Below are 20,589 nucleotides of genomic sequence, written 5' to 3'. Positions count from 1 at the left end.
GAGTGGACAAACTAGCCTCCAGATGAAGAGGAAATTAGGAAAAGACGTTGGAAGTGGATAGGACATACATTACGAAAATCACCAATGTGCACCACGAGGCAATCCCTAACTTGGAATCCGGAATGGAAGCGGAAAATAGGAAGGCCAAAGAACACATTACGCCGGGAGATTGAAGAGGATATGAAAAGGATGAATGTTAACTGGAAAGAACTGGAAAGGATTGCCCAGGATAGAGTTGGATGGAAAATGCTAGTGAGCGGCCTATGCTCTTCAACGAGGGGTAACAGGTGTAAGTAAATCTTATTAAATCAACTTTATTTCCTTATCATACTACTGACATAATTCTTTAGCAAATGGTAATATCTTTGTAAAAAACAATTTTTATCATTACTCTCATCAATTTTATTGTCCTGCAGTTGTGCTTTTGTAATTATTAGAGTATCAATGTTCAAACTGTCTGTAGTTGACCACACTGACAGACTACAGCTAGAAAACCATTGTTTTACCCAAGCATGACGCTTCTCTGACACTAACGCACGCAACATGAACCGTCTCCAGGATTTAGAGGTTTCTTAGTAGGTGGGTTACTCTTTTAAACCATTGAGTTTACATCTAATAATTCACATTTCCAACATCAGGTAGGTCATGATATTTTAAAGGTATCATTAGTTGACACTGGTGACGCGAACCATAAACATTGGAGAATTAAAGCTCCCTAGTTACAACTTATTAAAATTTTAGGTACATAGCTACTACTGTTAAATGTAGTTTGTAGATATGAAAGGGGGTTGGAGATAGTTGTTAGAATACTCTACATAACTTAGACTTCTTGCTTGCTGAAACTTATTAACAAGGCATAGCTTCCGTCTTCAGGAAACTGATGCTCCTTGTGGGATTCGAACCTAAATCATCTACCTTCACAATCTGAGAAGTTATAATAGTGCTATTTTAGCAGTGCAGTTAAAAGTAACAAACTGTACAATCTTCAAAACCCTTCGCTAGTCTGATTACCAAACGTGTGTTCTGTCGAATCAATATACATGCAAAAATAAATGACTACCTAGTTTGTATTTGGCTTCTGAATTTTTCGATTGGAACACAATATAACCATACCACGAAGATTATCCTAAGGATATAAATGAAGTCAGCTCAGGTCGATTATAGACGGAGTCAGAAGCGTAAAACGTACAAGCTCGTCACAATTTCTGAAGCTATTCTACTTATAGTCGACATGTACCGTAACAGAGATTAAGAACTAAAACCAACCAACTATTCATAGTTTCGTGTATTTTAATGAATCTACAGTTAGTTCCACTGTATGGAAAAATGTCTCATTATAGCATTATCATTACTATTACTATTATCAGTAGTCAGGATACTCCAGAACCTAGTAAAAACTGATATACCTGTTGCTCTAAATGTCTTGTTTCATCATCACGACCGGAAGCGTAAATTTCACGTTCCGCAGTTAAACGTACACTTTCGCGCAAAGCTTGTTCTAGTTCACGAATTCTTCCATCTTTCTCTGTTATAATACCCTGGGAAATGAAAAATAATGATAATGCAAAACCAACAGTGTGTTGATTCTTTTCTTATTTATCTTTTTATTAGGAATTGTTATCAAACAAATAAAATGTAGGCAAAGATTGATAGTGGCTAGCAGTGGAATGCAGGACGCGCGTTTCGTCCTGTTTGGGACTCGTCAGCTGGATGTACCTGCATATCAGGCAATATTCGAGGCAATACGCAGAGTATGCACATGTGCTAATAAAAGAAATCAATTGCAGTCCTAAACATCAATGGGAAGATTCAAACAAACAATAACAAGTGAATTTAAACTTCACACCATTGCAATAGCAAGTGGCTATCAACACTCAGTAGCTGAGTAGATAACGTGATGGCGTTTGAAGCGAACGGCACTGGGTTCGAGTCTTAGAGTGAACACCAACTCTGAGATACAGGTACATCTAGCTGACGAGTCTCAAATAGGACGAAACGTGTGTCCTGGATTCTACTGCTAGCCACTATCCATCTTTGCTTATAATGCTTGTGAATTAAGGCAATATCGATGCAATACGCACATCATGCACATATGCCAATTAGAGACTGATCAATTGCAGTCCTAAAAATTCAAACAAATAATACTAAGTGAATTTAAATAAAATGTAGAATTGTCCAAAACAAAATTATCAGTATGGGGTTGTGAAGATTGTTAAGTTTTTGACTGAAATCATGAATTGATTGATGTTAGACCACCATTGGAAACGTGAAAGCACTGGACGGCCTTTTCATTTTAGTATGGAACTCCACAGCATTGCGCATCCATGGTCCTGCACGCCAGATTCTAGCCCAGGACCTTCGGTCTGACGCGCGAACACTTAACCCCTAGACCACTGAGCCGGCATCCAACAGTGTTGATATCTAACTACCATCGATCCATGAATGATTGCGCAACCATTCATCCAAGATGATTTCCTGGAGTTCTAGTAAGAAGCCGTGACCGGTGGAGTCCAATCCGTGTTGGGAAGAGATAAGTATTTACCTCAGATAATGGATGAAAGTTTACGAAAGATCATGTATTGATTGACAATGCTTCCAGGTTTCCAATGGTAGTCTAACATCATTCAATTTATGATTTCAATCGAAAGACAAAATTATCGTGAATTCAATCGTAACGTTGATAATAACTAGCTAAATGAAATAACAACAATGCTAAAGCATATTGCTTTAATCAATTATGAATTTGTCTACTCGATTGTTCCATTCATATTGCTACAATGTGATCTGAATAATTATATTGGTTAGTTTATTTTGTTATTGTCAAAGGATTCAATTATATTCAGCTTGAAGTTGTTCAATGCGTTTATTAACTGAACGTCTGTTCCAATCCCGGTTAAAGAAGGTAAGTTGGGCAAGGGGTTAGAGACCCCACCCCGTGGAAAACTAGTTCACTAAAAAAAGCGCTAACCAGAAAAATTAATTCAAATAAGCGTAAGTAAATAAGTAATTTCAATAGTTGAGATCATGAGTCAATTGAAGTTCGACCACCATGGAAAACCTGGAAGCACTGGACGACCATTTCGTCCTATTGCGGGACTCCTCAGCAGTGCGCATCCATGACCTCGCCTAGCGAGATTCGAACCTAGGACCTACCAGTTTCCCGCCAGAGCACAACCGATAGACCATTGAGCCGGCATCTGATGGTGTTTATGTCTAACTCCAACAATAGGACGAAACGGCCGTCCAGCGCTTCCAGGTTTTCCCTGGTGGTCTAGCTTCAATTGACTAACGCTTTCAACTATAAAAATACTATATCTCCACAAAACCCCTTCTAATAATAATATTTTAGTATGTTTATTGAATCCCAAGTAATTTAGGTGCTAGGCCACTACCACTGAAGCAGTATGAATAATTTGTATAAATGACCCAATTCAACTTTGGTAATCATAAGGGTACCGTACATTTTACCGAATAGTTTTTTGTTGACAATTAACAATTACAAAGATACGTTCTTTTTTCACTGGTTAATCTTTCAGTAGTAACAAATATCGTATTTGTTCACATCTTAGTGTTGATCAACGTACCATTTGGCCACTAGTCCAAGTGGTTTGACATCATATGTATCATGCCAAAATGTTAGGCTGTCAACAAGAGACCATGATACTAGATAACACGCCAGTACACATTCTCCGACAAGATATACTTAAAATCTTGAAAGAGTTGATGCTCTGTGTGAAATTTGAAATCAAGTCTCTATTTGATGTGAACATATCAGACTGTGATGTTGGGTGCTCCATTTCGAGTCATATGAGAAGTGTCAAATCTATGAAGATTAAAGACATGCCTTGTCAATAAGTGTTGACTATCATGAAACCTAAGTAAATCAAGATTTTCAGCGAGCCACTTCCAGTTGTCTAAGCAAAATACTCAACATCCATTGGCCGGATACTATCAGCAACAGCCTACTGTGGGAGAGGACAAATCAGCTTCCAGCTGAAGAAGAAATTAGGAAAAGACGTTGGAAATGAATAGGCCATACATTAAGGAAATCACAAATGTGCATCACGAGACAATCCATAACTTGGAATCCAGAAGGAAAGAGGAAAAGATGAAGGCCAAAGAACACATTACGTCGGGAAATAGAAGCAGATATGAAAAGGTTGAATAACAACTGGAAAGCACTGGAAAGGATAGCCCAGAACATAGTTGGACGGAGAATGCTGGTGAGCGGCCTATGCTCCTCGACGAGGGGTAACAGGCGTAAGTAAGTTAAGTAAACTTCCAACAAACTAACGTTAGATATTCTATTTTAAAAAAAGAATGCTAAAAATGTAAACTACCAAGATGAAATCAACGTCTACCTTTAATATTTCATTATCAGATTGTGCATTCTCTTCACGTTGTCTTAATTCTTCAAGTTGTTGACTTGATTTTTTTCGTTCATTTTGTTGACTACGTTTTAAATTATTCAAATTATTTTGTGCTTCACGAAGTTCTCTATAACAAAGTACCAATGGGAATAAAGAAAAAAATAAGGGTTCGTTAGAAATTAATATAAAGAAATATCCGGAAGAACATGTCATAGTTTAAGAAAATTTTCTTACTTTATTTATTTAAACATATAAATAATGGTACAAAGGAGCATCACATATATCAGTCAATCAGTCAGCTACAACGTAGGACTAGGCTCACGTATGCATCGGTCTAAGTTGTCCTACCTCACAACAAGATGAACACCCAATTCATAGAAGTAGTTAATTTAGTGATGGTAGTATATAAAAGATAGGTTGTATATAAAGATATAGTATAGGAAGAAAGACAGATATGAAGCAATTTTTAATCTCAAGGTTTAAGGGAAGACAGAGAGTGTATACACCTACGCCATTGTGATCGATTCTGAGACATGTCACCCAGAGTCTCCAACCATTGGTTACGATAGTCGCGCGAACCCCAACCCAGTAGTCTGCATCTGCCAACATGGGTCAGACTAGAAGATATCGACTTCAAGCTCTGATGCCACATTTTGGTTTGACCGCCCCTAACTCTCTTCCATACATCCCCTACACTAGTCAGCATAGTACGTCGTGGCAATCGGTGTTCAGGCATACGTAACACGTGGCCCAACCATCTCAGTCGATGAAGATTCATGACCTTATCAACTGATTTACCATCATTCCCTAATACCCTGTGTCTAACCTCACTATTACTTACCCGGTGATCCCAGCAGCTGCGAGCACCACATATATATGCACCGTACAAATATCATTTGATTTGTGTGAGGGCTGTGATACTGCCCAGGTGCCCAGACTGAAGCAGGTGGTTTTCTTAGGGGGCCACACCCCGAGCCTTTGACCTGAAGGTCTAGTCCACAAGGCAGTGGAGAATCTTAAGGAGATGCAGTCACATGGTGGCCGGTGACCAACGATTGGTTCACACGCCATTTGTTCCTTCAGGATACTGGAGCCCATGTGCACCATTGGTTTGGAATCAGGGTTTTCCAACTCCCCTAGGTGAACATTCCGTGACTACTGACCCAGTTAAAGCGCCGGACACTCTTATTTCGTTCTCTCAATTTCGTGAACAACACCGTGGCCACGAGAAGGCAGTGAGTAGGACTTCCCTGGCAGAGGCTATATACACATGGCCATGTGAGAGCACTTGGAGAGGGAGAGCGGACTTTCCCCACTCTCGGCCGTACCAAGGCATTAATTTATAGATCGTTTTCTTGACAGATTAGTCTTATTTGAGGTGCCATGGAAAACAAAAGAGTAACGGACAGCTATTTCTTCCAGGTATGAGACTTTTATGGTATACGCTTACTAGCACGCTAAGGAATATTTTGAGAGCTTCTCCAAAAGACTTGGAGGTCTTGAGTTTTACACCTAACTGGGCCATCAGCGTGCAATACTAGGAGTCCAATTCTATGAGAAGATAGATGTTTCGTTTTTCCTGATGATTTGTGGTATCTTGACTAAGGTCAATATGTGACGAATAAAACTTACGAATAGCTACTGTGTATTTCATTTTAAAATAACCAAATCTCATTCATGTTGTAAAGTTCATTTATATGCTCATAGTAAGTATACGAATAATACACTAATTACTATCCAGTGTTATACTCATTTTTGAACAAAGATATTTGGTAAACATTGAAGAAACTACAATGAAGCACTGATTACTATCCTATGAACATTTGCTATTCCGTACTCAGGATTTGTCTATGAAATTATTATTATCAGAAGGGGTTTTGTGGAGTTAAGTGCTCTGACGCGAGAATGATAGGTCCTGGGTTCGAATCTCGCGAGGTGAGGTCGTGGATGTGCACTACTGAGGAGTCCCACAATGGGATGAAATGGCCATCCAGTACTTCTAGGTTTTCCCTGGTGGTCTACCTTCAATTGACTCACGCTTTCAACTATTAAATTATTATCAATTGTCTGTACATATACCTCAGCTTTGTAAAAAAAAAAGCCAATCATCTTAATCTTATAGAAACATGGCAATGGTGTACTGATATGCAAATGTAACTCCCTTATAAATGAGGTACTGATATTCCACTTTTTTATTTCAATCCTAATACAACCATACAAATCTAACCGTTCACTAATGAATATGACATCGATCTTTCCTTTACACTAAGGTTCAAACATACTTATTCTTTTGATTAAATTGAATACATGATAAGAGGTCAGGCAAACTAAGTTAGTGTTATATCACTCCCGTCAAGGTGATTAATATGAGACATGCTTGTGTATTTGTTTGTGTGCCAATGAGTAAATAAATATGACATTTGTAAGGTGCAAGGATAGAGTTCAATTTGTATATATGATAATCGTATGAGATGTGAATAGAATCAGAAATGGTAGCTCGGATAGATGTTCCAACTCTAGTGAATAGTAAGGCCATCTTTTCTATTGAGTGCTATAGGATTTAGAAATATAATGAAGGTTTCAGCTAATCGCTTTTCTTTGTAGTTAGAAAATAATTACTTCATGGTTATTGGAGATGGCATACACTTCTATTGTCGATATAATTTGAAGTCTTTCAAGTTCTACAGGATTAGTAGGTGACTTTTGTATACCGACGATGTTCTTTGTCTTGAGTTAGGATTTCACAGGATGACCTTCCAAAATAGAAGACATCATATTAGATATTCATAGGCCACTAGTATTCGATCATTGGTGTCTTCGAAGCATTGCTCGTTCATCCTGGGACCACCGGGTAAGTAATGTAGTTGTTAGGAAACAGGTATTAGGTGAAGATGGCAAATTGATTGATGAAGTAGTGAAACTTCATCAGTTGAGATGGCTGGGACACGTGTTTCGTATACCCAACCACCGACTGTCCCGACGTGCAATGTTTCATGGTGTAGGCGTAAGTTTGAAGAAAGCTCGGGGCGACCAGATCAAAACGTGGCATAAATCCATGAAATCACTGACAAGTGGACTGGTAGGTGTAGACTACCTGGTTGGGATGAGCGAGATGATAGCAATCAATGGTTAGAGACCTTGAATGACATGGATCAAAATCGTTTACAATGGTGAAGGTGCATCCACTCTTTGTGTTTTGTCAAATTCAAATCTTCTGAATTCTTCATGTCTCTATCTTTTTCTCTCCCCAAACTTATTTCACTGTACTATACTCCTTCAATAACATCTTCAAACCTTAATCTTTCCGATTACTGCTTATACTCTTACTACTTCTACCACTATGGGATTTGAATCGACAACTGAATCTCTGTGTTAATGTGGTATGGCATGTGGTATGGCAACTTGAACTGATGTACGTACGTACGTACGAAGTTCTACGTTGTTACTGACTGACTGACTGACTGACTGACTGAGAAAGTCATCTCATGAAATCTAGACTCAAGTCAAAGAACATCTTCAATACACAAGAGAATGTAATAATAAGATTAAATTAATTTCAACATTAAAACTTACTCTTTTAATTCATTTAATTGATTTTCTTTATCAAATTTTTCGGTATCAATGGTACGTAATAAACGATCTACTTCTGTTTGAAGTTTAGATGAATTTTCCATATAATGATTTAATTGACCTTCTAATTCAGCTGTTCTTTGTAAAAATTTCATATCCGATTCAGTGGTTAGTTGTTTTTGCAACTAAGTAAGAAAAAAAATAGAAATATTTATGTATTAAAATTAAGTAAATATATGTGAGAAGGGTGGCCTGCTTAAACATTTGGGCTGCCTAAACAAAAATGGATAGTGGCTAGCAGTGGAATGCAGAACGCGCGCCACTTCGTCCTATTTGGGACTCGTCAGCTGGATTTACCTGCATCTCGGAGTTGATGTTCACTCAGGACTCAGTGGCCGAGTAGATAACGCGATGGAGTTTGAAGCGAAAGTTACTGGGTTTGAGTCTCAGAGTGAACATCAACTCTGAGATACAGGTACATCTAGCTGACGAGTCCCAAATAGGACGGAACGTGCGTCCTGGATTCCACTGCTAGCCACTATCCATCTTTGCTTACCATGCTTGTGAATTTAGGCTACATCGACGCAATACGCACATTATGCACATATACCAATAAGAGACTGATCAATTGTAGTCCTAACACATCGATGGGAAGATTCAAACAAAGAATACTAAGTGAATTCGGGCTACCTGTTCCTGCCATCTAGATACTTCAACAAGTTATTTAATTTTGTTTGTCTTAATACATCATTATGGCTATTAGTCGCATAATCTATTCAACTGCGTTTCTGAAAAGTGTACAACCTTTCACTGTAAAGGTTACAAAAGGCCCAATCAAAGATATCGTGGTTGCTGACAATATACACCGAAAAGAATGTACATTATTTCGATGTCGATTGACTGGACTGCCAATTTGTAACTGGCGATCATTCAATGTTTATCGTCAGAATTGACCAAGAAGTAAGAAACAGAAACTTGTTGAAATACATTGTGCTGAGTATTCTATATTGTACCAAAAATATAATATTGACAATAACAATAATAATTAAACAGAAAAACAAAGATGGATAGTGGCTAGCAGTGGAATCCAGGACGCACGTTCCGTCCTATTTGGGACTCGTCAGCTTGATGGACTTGTATCTCAGAGTTGATGTTCACTCTGAGACTCGAACCCAGTAGCTGAGTGGATAACGCGATGGCGTTTGAAGCGAACAGTGCTCTCATAGTATTGTCATCAAAATGTTCGTCATGATCCAATATAGCCATCAGTATAAGTAACTCTATATTATGTGCAATATGAATAGTAAATTACTGGAAGTTTACCCACAAGAAGTTTCTCTGGACCTAAGTTTTGTGTCACTTGACCCTTATCAGTAAAGGTTACTTGAAATCTTGAAAACACTGAAACTCTTCATTGAACTGGGACGTACATTATTCAATGTCACTATGTGAAACATAATCACGTATGATTAGCTGTAAAAACTGAGAATAAATTTATCTGAACGCATAATATTTCCACATTCAAAGTCCTTCTCATTTCAAATCAGTAATTCATGGAATTTTCATATGAAACAAGAAAGAAAATAGATTCTGATAGAGTTTTGTTCTCTGAGCTGGATGGTTTGGTTGTGTTTGTGTTTTCTTCTATAGTTGGCTTTGAGATTTTGATGATTTTCTTTTTAAGGATGTTTCTTCTTTTTTTCTCTGTGTCGTTTGCATGATATGTCGATGGCTGTTGTCAAGATTTCAAAGTGTTCTCATGTGAGTGTCCGTTGTAGTTTCATCTTTTGATCCTCTATGACATGTTGATATTTGTGGATCCTGTAATGTGCATTCGCTATCATTAGGTGTACGATTTTTCTTCCACTTTGCTCAGTTATTCTCCATCCTAATAGGCAGTTGATTGGAGGTCTGTATCTTGCACTTGTGTGGTAGAACATGCTGGCGAGGACACTCATGGAGAAAATATAGTTGTTCTCGAGTAAAAGCTTGTCAAACCATCCAGCTCAGAGAACAAAACTCTATCAAAATCACCCACCTCAGCTACAAATCTTCTCGACTGCTTCACTTATCTTGGGAGTCTCATCAGCCCTTGTGGTCTGGTGTGTGACGAAATCTCAGCATGGATACGGAAGGCTCGACTACCTTTCGCCAACTTGCGTCATTTATGTAGTAGGCGAGATATCCGTCTAACAAAAAAAGGACAGGTTTACTGTGCAGCAGTTTGTTCCGTCCTATTTTATGGCAGTGAAACATGGGCGATAAGAGTAGAAGATATTGGTAGGCTACTAGTATTCGATCATTGGTGTCTTCGAAGCATTGCTCGTTCATCCTGGGACCACCGGGTAAGTAATGTAGTTGTTAGGAAACAGGTATTAGGTGAAGATGGCAAATTGATTGATGAAGTAGTGAAACTTCATCAGTTGAGATGGCTGGGACACGTGTTTCGTATACCCAACCACCGACTGTCCCGACGTGCAATGTTTCATGGTGTAGGCGTAAGTTTGAAGAAAGCTCGGGGCGACCAGATCAAAACGTGGCATAAATCCATGAAATCACTGACAAGTGGACTGGTAGGTGTAGACTACCTGGTTGGGATGAGCGAGATGATAGCAATCAATGGTTAGAGACCTTGAATGACATGGATCAAAATCGTTTACAATGGTGAAGGTGCATCCACTCTTTGTGTTTTGTCAAATTCAAATCTTCTGAATTCTTCATGTCTCTATCTTTTTCTCTCCCCAAACTTATTTCACTGTACTATACTCCTTCAATAACATCTTCAAACCTTAATCTTTCCGATTACTGCTTATACTCTCACTACTTCTACCACTATGGGATTTGAATCGACAACTGAATCTCTGTGTTAATATGGCATGGCAACTTGAACTGATGTACGTACGTACGTACAAAGTTCTAGGTTGTAACTGACTGACTATCTCAAAGAATATAGGTCCTTAACTTTTCAATTTCGGTACATCAAAAAAAAACATTGCACAACTTACTAATTGTTTCTCCATTTGTAAAGTAGTCACTTCTGAATTTCGTTGACTTAATTGTGTTTGTAATTGACTTATTTCTGTTTCTAATTTAAAACGTGATGTACGATAATCACTTGTTTCATCACGTATTTCCATTAATTGTGTTGTCTTCTCATCTAGTTCCTTTTGTAAAAGATCTAAACGATTTTTAAATTCAGTATTTAGACGTTTTTGTGTTTCTAATTCTTCGGCAATTTCTGATTCATTTCGTTGACGAGCTTCTTTTAAACTATACAAAAAAATAATGATAACAGTTATAACCATTGGGGGTATAGAACGGAAATATATTCAAGAGTGATTGATTACTTTTTTAATTATTAAAATCAATAAAATCCAAGTGCTCGCCATAAGACTTTGCAGTCTTTAGTTCAATTTCGGGGAGGTCATGAATGCTTCCTGTTGAGGTGTTTCATACTAATGACTAAATAGTTACCTACTGTTTCAACAGTTGTCTAGCCGACTTTAATTCGATATCTCAACCATAAGTAACCAATGTAACTTGATGATCAAATGATAGTGTATTAATTTGGAAGTAAACCATGTTTTATGTAATGGATAATTACTCTGATGGAGTTTTGTTTTGTGAGCTGGATGGTTTAGTCGTGGAGCTTTCATCGTCCTTCTGAACGACATCATCAGCATAAACTTCGATTGAGGGAATAAATAATCTTTAACTTCATGATATCTAGTACTAAATTTGCTAGTGACAGTTTTCTTTCGAATACAAAGACATTATACTAAGCGAACAGATACTAAAATCTTATTTATTTTAATGATAGGTAGTTGGAAGTGGTTACCGGAAAGGTTTAGATTTAAGGTTGTTACTACTTGTGGAGATTATCTTCTACCTTGAGACTGTAGTATATACCACCTAATTCCTGTTGTGATGGTTCAGAAAATTTGTACTCAGGTAGATACCTGTCTCTACCTGACATAGATTAGCTCCAGTTGCCACGACTTCTCACTAGAACTCCAGGAATTACCTCATAGAGCCAGTCACTAATGAGCATATGATCATTATCACAAAGGGGTTTTGTGGAGATTTTAGTAATTTTATATAGTTAAGATCATGAGTCAATTGAAGCTAGACCACCATCATTTATATCGGTTCAATTAGTCAAATCTAACAAACGATAATTAACTTAGAATGAAAAGATGTTCTGATGTGAAACAATCCATATCAAAATTACTATCACATTTTTCTTACCGTTCAATTTGTCGATCTTTATCTTTTAATGTTTCTTCCCATCCAATACGACTACCATCTGAACTGACACGTTCTGTACTGATACGTGAAAGACGAGCTTGAGCTGTTGCTAATTGTGTATCTTTATCATTAAGTAAATCTTCTATATTTTCAATCTAATGTACAATGTAATATGATATAGATTTTTTAGTTTTAAATATTCTATTTTAATTGACTTATACTACTCACAATAAATATCAGTAGACTTACAGTGATCTTAGAGTGCATAGTCATGGGAATACACGTCACGTCTTCCTAATATTACCTTAACGGGGGCTAATAATACTGTATATCAAAACTAAATGTTTTAAGAATTATGAGAATAAGATCTTCTTCCAAAGACTATAGAGAATCTAAACGAAATCTTAAGTGTGAATGTATTTTTTGGTATATCTAGGAATTCACCTTCCATATGACATGATTGAGGTTAACCTGTTGTGAAATTTCAATAAAACCTTGAAACCGCTCCTTAAATTGATTCCTTGTTGAGTTTTGTCTAATTTGAAGCTACTTTTCATCAGAAACATCATTTTTAGTAAAACGCTGTTATGTCCCCCCAGTTTAGGAATCTCAGAAGTATACACTCATAATCCTGTAAAGAATCAAATCCAAATCTCTTACGAATGACAGTAAGTGAGTTCATTTCAAATGATGTGATTAGTTTAATGATCAATACTTCAGTTGTTGTTGTTTTTTTTTACTTTAACCTACTTTTACCGTATTAGAATAAAAAGTTTGACCTATCCTTATGAGTATTGAGAAAAACTTAAAAAAATCTTTTCTGATGAATTTTAGTTCCTTTCTAAGATATATGGATACGTATGCCAGAAATAATAAACCTTTACTACTCATATTGACATCATATATTGAATTTGAAAAAACAAAAAAACTGTGTCAGGACAAAATCGGTTATGGTTTCTATCATGAATGATTGAAAAATAATTTCTAAGTCATTTCCAATTTTAAACTAAACTTGAATAATCTCCCTCACCCCACCCTACCTTACCCCACCTCACCTCACCTTAACAACAACAAAAACTAATGAAAGTTCAATACGATTAGATCAATTTCTAGTTAACTTCAATAAAATTAATCAATTTTTTTTTCAATAGTTGAGATCATGAGTTAATTGAAGCTAGATCACCATGGAAAACCTGGAAGCATTGGACGACCGTTTCGAATTGGAAGTTTATTATTTGAATTCATTCAATTTTTAATCAGAAGGGGTTTCGTGAAGATTTCACTTAGTTTCATAGTTGAAATCATGAGTCAATTGAAGCTAGACCACCATGGCAAACCTGGAACTCGCTAAAAAAACGCTAACCAGAAAAAATTATTCAAACTATTTAAACTCTGCCCTGGGAGTAGAAGGAATAATTATGACATCTCATGATGAAAGCCAAGTTCCTTCGGAAGTCATGAGGCCGATGCCCGTTCTAACAACCTTTAAATAATGAACGAAAAATGGATAGAACTAGAAAAGAAGGTCCAGGATAGAATGGGTTGGAGAAAGCTGGTCGGCGGCCTATGCTCCATTGGGAGTAACAGGCGTAAGTAAGTAAGTATATCGAGTTCCTGGTGTCCATCGTTGAAGCATATCAGTCTTATCTAACTCCTGGTATCAATTAACCTTCAAAAATATTAAACGTTGGCATAAAAACAAATTCAATCTTACCTTTTTTTGTAATAATGATATTTTTCTATCTTTTATATCCATTTGATCTTTTAATTCATTTAATTCTTGTTCAATTTGTCGTTTAGCTGTTTGTGCATTAGTTAATGCTTTTGATTTTTTTTCTAAAAGATTTTCTTTCTCTTTAATTCGTTTACGAAAATCTTCAGCCTATTTTAAAATTATCATGATTATTAGTAATAATTTGGAAAGTTCAAAAAAACAAAACATATTCAACCAATAAGATGGATAGTGGCTAACAGTAGAATCCAGGACGCGCGTTTCGTCTTATTCGGGACTCGTCAGCAGGATGTACCTGCATTCCAGAGTTGATGTTCACTTTGGTACTCGAACCCAATAGCTGAGTGGATAACGTGATGGAGTTTGGAGCGAACGGTACTGGGTTCGAGTCCAAGGATGAACATCAACTCCGAGATGCAGATACATCCAGCTGACAAGTCCCAAATAGGACGAAACACGCGTCAAACTGGATTCCATTGCTAGCCACTAACCATCTTCACTTATAATGCTTGTGAACTTAGGCTATATCGAAGCAATACGCACATTATGCACATATGCCAATAAGAAACTGATCAATTGCAGTCCTAAACATCAATGGGAAGATTCAAACAAACAATACCAAATGAATTCATACTCAACTAAGACTGAAATTGTATATATACACAAACGATTATGTAGTTGTAAGTACTAGAATGAAACACTATTCATCGATACTATACTTCACCTACTTTTCTAATTAACTACTATTTTAACAAGCAAACAATTCAGGGAGTAAATAAGTGAGTATATGAGTGAGCAAGTATGTAAGTAAATAAGTGTGTGTGAGTTAACTGTAGATAAATGGGTAAGTAAGTACGTTACGAAATAAAGGAGGAAGGAGAGAAGAAATGAAAGAAGAGGAAAGGGAAGATGTAGATAAATGAGTAAACGAGTGGGTGAGTCAGTCAGTTAGTCCAGAAGAATACTGCAATAATTAACTTGGTCTTTAACTGCTAGCAACTGACTATTCTTACTTTATATAGATCACAAACCAATCACCATTGAAAATCTGGAAGCATTGGACGGCCGTTTCGTCCTAGTGTGGATTCCTTAACAGTGCGCATCCATGATTCGGAACGCGGGACTCAAACCTAGGACCTTCGGCCTCGCATGTGAGCCCTTAACCTCTAGACCACAGATACTAAATTTCTGTAGTATCTATCAAAACAGTTCATATACATCAATATAAAATCATATATACACGTACAAGAAAAGAAAGAAACTTACATCAGCTGTTAACATGGAGATTTTATGTTCACGTGTATTCACTTGTTCTTTTAATACATTAATATGATGATTTTGATCTTGATGTTGTTTATCCGTCATTTCTAAACGTGATTGTAATGTGTATAATTCACATTCACGTTTTGACATTTCACTATTTAACATTTCAATCTGAAATAAATTATGAATTAATTTTTTTTGTAAATGAAAATGAAACTAAAAAAAATTTCGTCGTTGAAGCTAGACCACCAAGGAAAACCTGGAAGCACTGGACGGCCGTTTCGTTTTTGTGAGACTACTCAGCAGATCGGATGCCGGCTCAGTGGTCTATCGGTTAAGTGCTCTGGAGCGAGACTAGTAGGTTCTGGGTTCGAATCTCGTGGATGTGCACTGCTGAGAAATCCCACAATAGGACAAAACGGCCGTCCAGTGCTTCCAGGTTTTCGATGGTGGTCTAGCTTCAATTGACTCACGCTTTCAACTAATATCATTATGCCATTGAAAATCAGAACCAAAAAGTTCATTCATCCTAGTATGCGACTGCAATCAATTTTGTTTATGGGTAGTTTCGTCGAGCCCTTTTATTGACTTATTTAACAGATAGTGTTATTCGAATAATAATAATAATAATTCATCTATTCTTTGTACTTTAATGGTCACTATCATATCTGTATAAACGTGCATGCGTAATCACATGTGGCAGTCTACTCACTTATCTCTCTCTAACCTAGAGGGTAATCACTTAAACATCGCTCGATGAGTCATTCTCTTCCTCATGTATATATATGTACGCGAATCCCATTACTAGCCTTTGCTTTGCTTTGCTGTGCCATTACACGATTGACCATAAATTCACCTCTGTATTTGCTCGCATACACACAGTCGCCTCTCTGCTTCTAATTCACTCGATGTTCTTATAACTTTGTTATCTGTGTTATCCTCTAATAAACTGTAGTTGCTGCTTCTTATTGCCTTCTGATTTTAAACACCGTTGAGATTTATGTAGCAACGGTTATCATAGTGATCGATTAAAGAAGCTAAACCACTAAAACGTTCCCTTCATTCAACTCCAATATATATATGATAGGTCTTTGAACAATTAACATTTAATAAGAAATTGTTGATATTAATGCTTTAAGAGTGATCATTTACTCTAAAAGTAGTAGTCAGGTTATTTGAAGTAAATTGAGCATAACAAGTTTAGAAAATTGCTAACATCAATTAGATAACCAATTTTCCGAGAAATAATTTCAGTCTACTATTATTTATAAATAGGATCAGTCGCCGCTATATCTAACTCTCCACAGCTAAGTGAAGGATGGGTCTTACCGCTGAGATATTCTATGCAAATATGAAACGCAAGTCGAGCATCTCATGTTTAAAAATAAACTATCTAGTTTAAGTGAGTTCGTCATGAAAACTAACGTTTACTAACATAATCTTTGGTTTTAAATACCGTCAAATCAATCAAACGAGCTTGATCTATCCATTGTTATGACTTTATAAAAGAATAGGAAGGCCGTATGCCAACTTGTCGTTTATTTTATGTCCGGCTTTTTATCACGTCAATTATCCACCAATCGAAATACGACTTTTCTAATCTCAAGACTGTGCCATTCAATGACGTTCGACCAGTATGATCAGTCTAGCGTCTTTATTGGTCCCTTGTCCGACTAGTCCTTCCAATTGAGTCCAGAACACCAATTACAGCTTCTGCTATGCGAATCATTTACTTCAAGCATACTTGGTTTATATACCAGATAGACAGACCGCATCACACAATAAAATAGAAAATAATATTTGTACCAGATCAAGCCGAATGTGGCTGTGAACGTGGGATACAATAATCGATAAAGTGAACATAATTTGGGAACAGTAAATCGCACAGTAATAATTCATAGATCAAAATGAAGCTTATAATAAGATGAATATAGATATACACAATCTAATTACTCAATAGTTAAACCATAAGAATATGTATAAGATAATCGTCCATTTATAGGTCCTGGGAGTTACCCATACTCATGTCTTTGCTAGGATATAACAAATTATTACAGATAAAGATTTATCTTTAGATTGTAGTTATACATAGTCAAACTGTACAATCAAAACACAATCATTTTTCACTGAAATAATGAATTGTTATATATTAGACTACCATTGAAAACCTCAAATCACTAGACGTTCATTTCGTCCTGGCATCCACGGTTCCGCACGCCAGATTCGAACTAAGGACCTTTAGTCTCACATGAATGTTTAACCTCTAAACCATTGAGCAAGCATTGAACAGTGTTAGTGTATAACTTCAATCAATCATGATTTCCACTTCATTCACTCTTATGAGTAAAACTGGTTTTAAAGCTAATCCACTTTTCTATCCAGGATTATATTGCTACTTATTTTTCTGATTTGAATATTCATTTTATTTCAAGTGACATAAGTCACGTGTCACCTTTCAAATCGATACGTGTTGTCACCATCTTCTTTCCTCTTCCTCTCTCTCTCTCTATATATATATATACAAGCTTTCGAATAGTTACCCCATGAGAAATCATTTCAAAACAAATAAATAGATTACAATAATAAACAAAATAAAATGAGAACAGCTTCGAGTGGATTTTATAAATCTCAAATTTTATATAAACAAATGAACAGATTTCTATGGAAAACAAATTAACCAATTAGAAAACAATACATTGGTTTGTAAATATTTACTGCTGAGGAGTTCCACAATAGGACGAAATGTCCGTCCAATGATTCCAGGTTTTCCTTGGTAGTCTAGCTTCAATTGACGCACGCTTGGAACTATGAAAATTCACAAATAAATTTATTTGGTGGGGGGTCGGGATTCGTGCTCGAGAAACAAGTTCCTGAGTTTTTTCCTTAATATCACAGTCATCTATATATTCACTGCTAACAAGTCTTATGTCAACACTGAAGAGATGTCTAGTGGCCAATAAGAGACTGATGAATTGCAGTCCTAAACATCAATAAGAAGATTCAACCAAACAATACCAAGTGAATTTAAACTTCACCCCATTTCACAAGCAGGTGGCTATCAGGACTCAGTAGCTAAGTGAATAGCGCGATGGCGTTTGAAGTGAACGGTATTGGGTTCAAGTCTCAGAGTGAACATCCAGCTGACGAGTTCCAAATAGGACGAAACGCGCGTCAAACTGGATTCCACTGCTAGCCACTATCCATCTTTACTCATAATGCTTGTGGACTTAGGCTATATCGAAACAATACGCAAAGTATGCACATATGCAGTCCTAAACATCAATGGGAAGATTCAATCAAACAATTACAAGTGAATTTAAAAAGATGAATTGTTTGTTTCATTTTTCATCTGGCTTGGTAGGAACTATTCTTTTTAAAATACTTATGACAGATTAATCAAGTGTACTTTTTCATGTAAATAGATTTAGAATCTTTCCCCTTTTCCTTTCCTTAAAGATACTACTTGCTTGCATTTAACATCATATATCTATTAAAGCACATTCAGGAAAAATACCCCATATTTTGTAACTTAAACAATGCACATTATATTCATTTAGTATTGTTTGTTTAAATCTTCCCATCGATGTTTAGAACTGCAACTGGTCAGTCTCCAGCTGACGAGTTCCTGGATTCCACTGCTAGCCACTATCCATCTTTGCTTACAATGCACATTATAATATGAAATATCTACTGAGTTTACTCATAATTAGTTAGTAGTATAATTACAGTCTTGTCTGACAAGAAACATTCATTCATTACTTACTTTAGATTTTAGAATACGTTCATTACTACGAAATACTTGTAAAGTTTTATCTAAATCATCAATTCCACTACTTGTAGATGTATTTGGAGTAATTAGACCATCATCACGAAGACGTGTAATTTCATCTTCTAAAAGACGTATTTCATTTTCTAAAGTTAAAATTTTCGATTCCTATAGTATACAAAAAAAACAATGATGTAAGTGATCAATATAAACTAGATCTAGAATGAGTTCAAATACAATAATGATAAATCTTAGAAAAGTAAGGAATCTGACGGTTTGCTACACGATGAAACACTAGAAGACATACTAATTATATGATAGATATCCTCCGAAAGAACATTCTGGAACAAACATCGAGGATCTATAGTGTTGAAATACAAGGAAAGTTAAACTTGCAATAATCATAAGACCTAAATATAACTTCTACATAAGTCAGATCCATATATAATAATGAAAGATTTCTAATGGGTAATTCCTATGGTCATAACGAACCATATGAGTAAATTGTTACATTAATGTTCTAAATCAATAAATATCTAACCAACGAACTGATTCGAAATCTTCCTTTTATGACGATAGCCGCTTCAGAATACACACTATCATATTCTTAATTAAATGAGCTGGTCCTGTTATGTTCCTATTTGTGTGGTACTCATTAGCCACCTATATTTCACTTTACCCATCTCAAATCAGAACAAAGATGACAAGGAAACAAGATATATTCCAAAATAACCCAGACGACAAGATGTGCGGTAACAAGACACACAAGGGCTCATGCTGTATGAACAAGCTAAAACTCTGGTTTATTCTCATTATCGTCCACTATCACTGATTGGTTGAAAATAGAGTAACCGGAAAATTCAATGTGAGCCCTATCTTATTATGAAACTGTTTTTAATCTATCCTGTTATTATTGCACTACTCCGTAGAATAAGCTAATCCGTTACTTTTCCATTAATATTTACATCTAAAGTGATGATGATAATAATAAACCATTGACTACATATTTATGGTCTTCTCGTTTTCTTTAGTTTAAACGGTTCTATAAAATAAACTTATTACTATTACAAACATGCAGTTGATATTATGTAGAGTGTAGCTAGAAATCCGATGTGCAATGTTTTATGGCGTAAGAGTAGGTTGGAAGAAAGCTAGAGGCGGCCAGACCAAAACGTGACATAAATCTATGAAGCCACTGACAAGTGGACTGAACCATGTTGGTAGGTGTAGACTACCTGGTTGGGATCCGCGAGATGATAGCAGTCGATGGTTAGAGACCTTGAATGACATGACTCAAAATTGTTTGCAATGGTGAAGGTGCATCCACTCTTTATGTTCTGCCAAATTCTAATCTTCTGAATTCTTCATGTCTCTATCTTTTTCTCTCCCCAAACTTATTTCACTGTATTATACTCCTTCAATAACATCTTCAAACCTTAATCTTTCCGATTACTGCTTATACTCTTACTATTTCTACCACTATGGGATTTGAATCGACAACTGAATCTCTGTGCTAATATGGCATGGCAACTCGAACTGATGTACGCACGTACGAAGTCCTACATTGTGACTGACTAACTGACTGTAGCTAGAAATCATGATGGTTGGTTATTTTGAAATAATAGAAACCAATGAAGAGA

At 36.3% G+C, this 20,589-nt stretch overlaps 1 protein-coding gene across 1 annotated transcript in view; it reads right to left on the bottom strand.

Annotated features, from left to right (window-relative positions):
- Nucleotides 1-20,589, bottom strand: part of Smp_197770 (rab6-interacting protein 2/elks/erc/cast,putative) — a gene marked incomplete at both ends in the record, with an annotated part of 107,045 nt that overhangs the window by 69,870 nt on the left and 16,586 nt on the right. Inside the window, 7 exons of the mRNA XM_018791213.1 lie at nucleotides 4,362-4,497; nucleotides 7,944-8,125; nucleotides 10,946-11,210; nucleotides 12,189-12,343; nucleotides 13,903-13,944; nucleotides 15,187-15,354; nucleotides 18,947-19,117. Of these exons, the coding sequence (XP_018645594.1) occupies nucleotides 4,362-4,497; nucleotides 7,944-8,125; nucleotides 10,946-11,210; nucleotides 12,189-12,343; nucleotides 13,903-13,944; nucleotides 15,187-15,354; nucleotides 18,947-19,117 (1,119 nt within the window). The remainder of the gene's footprint in view (nucleotides 1-4,361; nucleotides 4,498-7,943; nucleotides 8,126-10,945; nucleotides 11,211-12,188; nucleotides 12,344-13,902; nucleotides 13,945-15,186; nucleotides 15,355-18,946; nucleotides 19,118-20,589) is intronic.

The sequence above is a fragment of the Schistosoma mansoni genome (genome assembly GCF_000237925.1).
Source record: "Schistosoma mansoni, WGS project CABG00000000 data, chromosome 3 unplaced supercontig 0174, strain Puerto Rico, whole genome shotgun sequence".
In the NCBI taxonomy this organism is placed as follows: Eukaryota; Metazoa; Platyhelminthes; class Trematoda; order Strigeidida; family Schistosomatidae; genus Schistosoma; species Schistosoma mansoni.
Note: the sequence above shows the minus strand (reverse complement) of the source record. Positions and strands in the feature narration are given on the sequence as shown.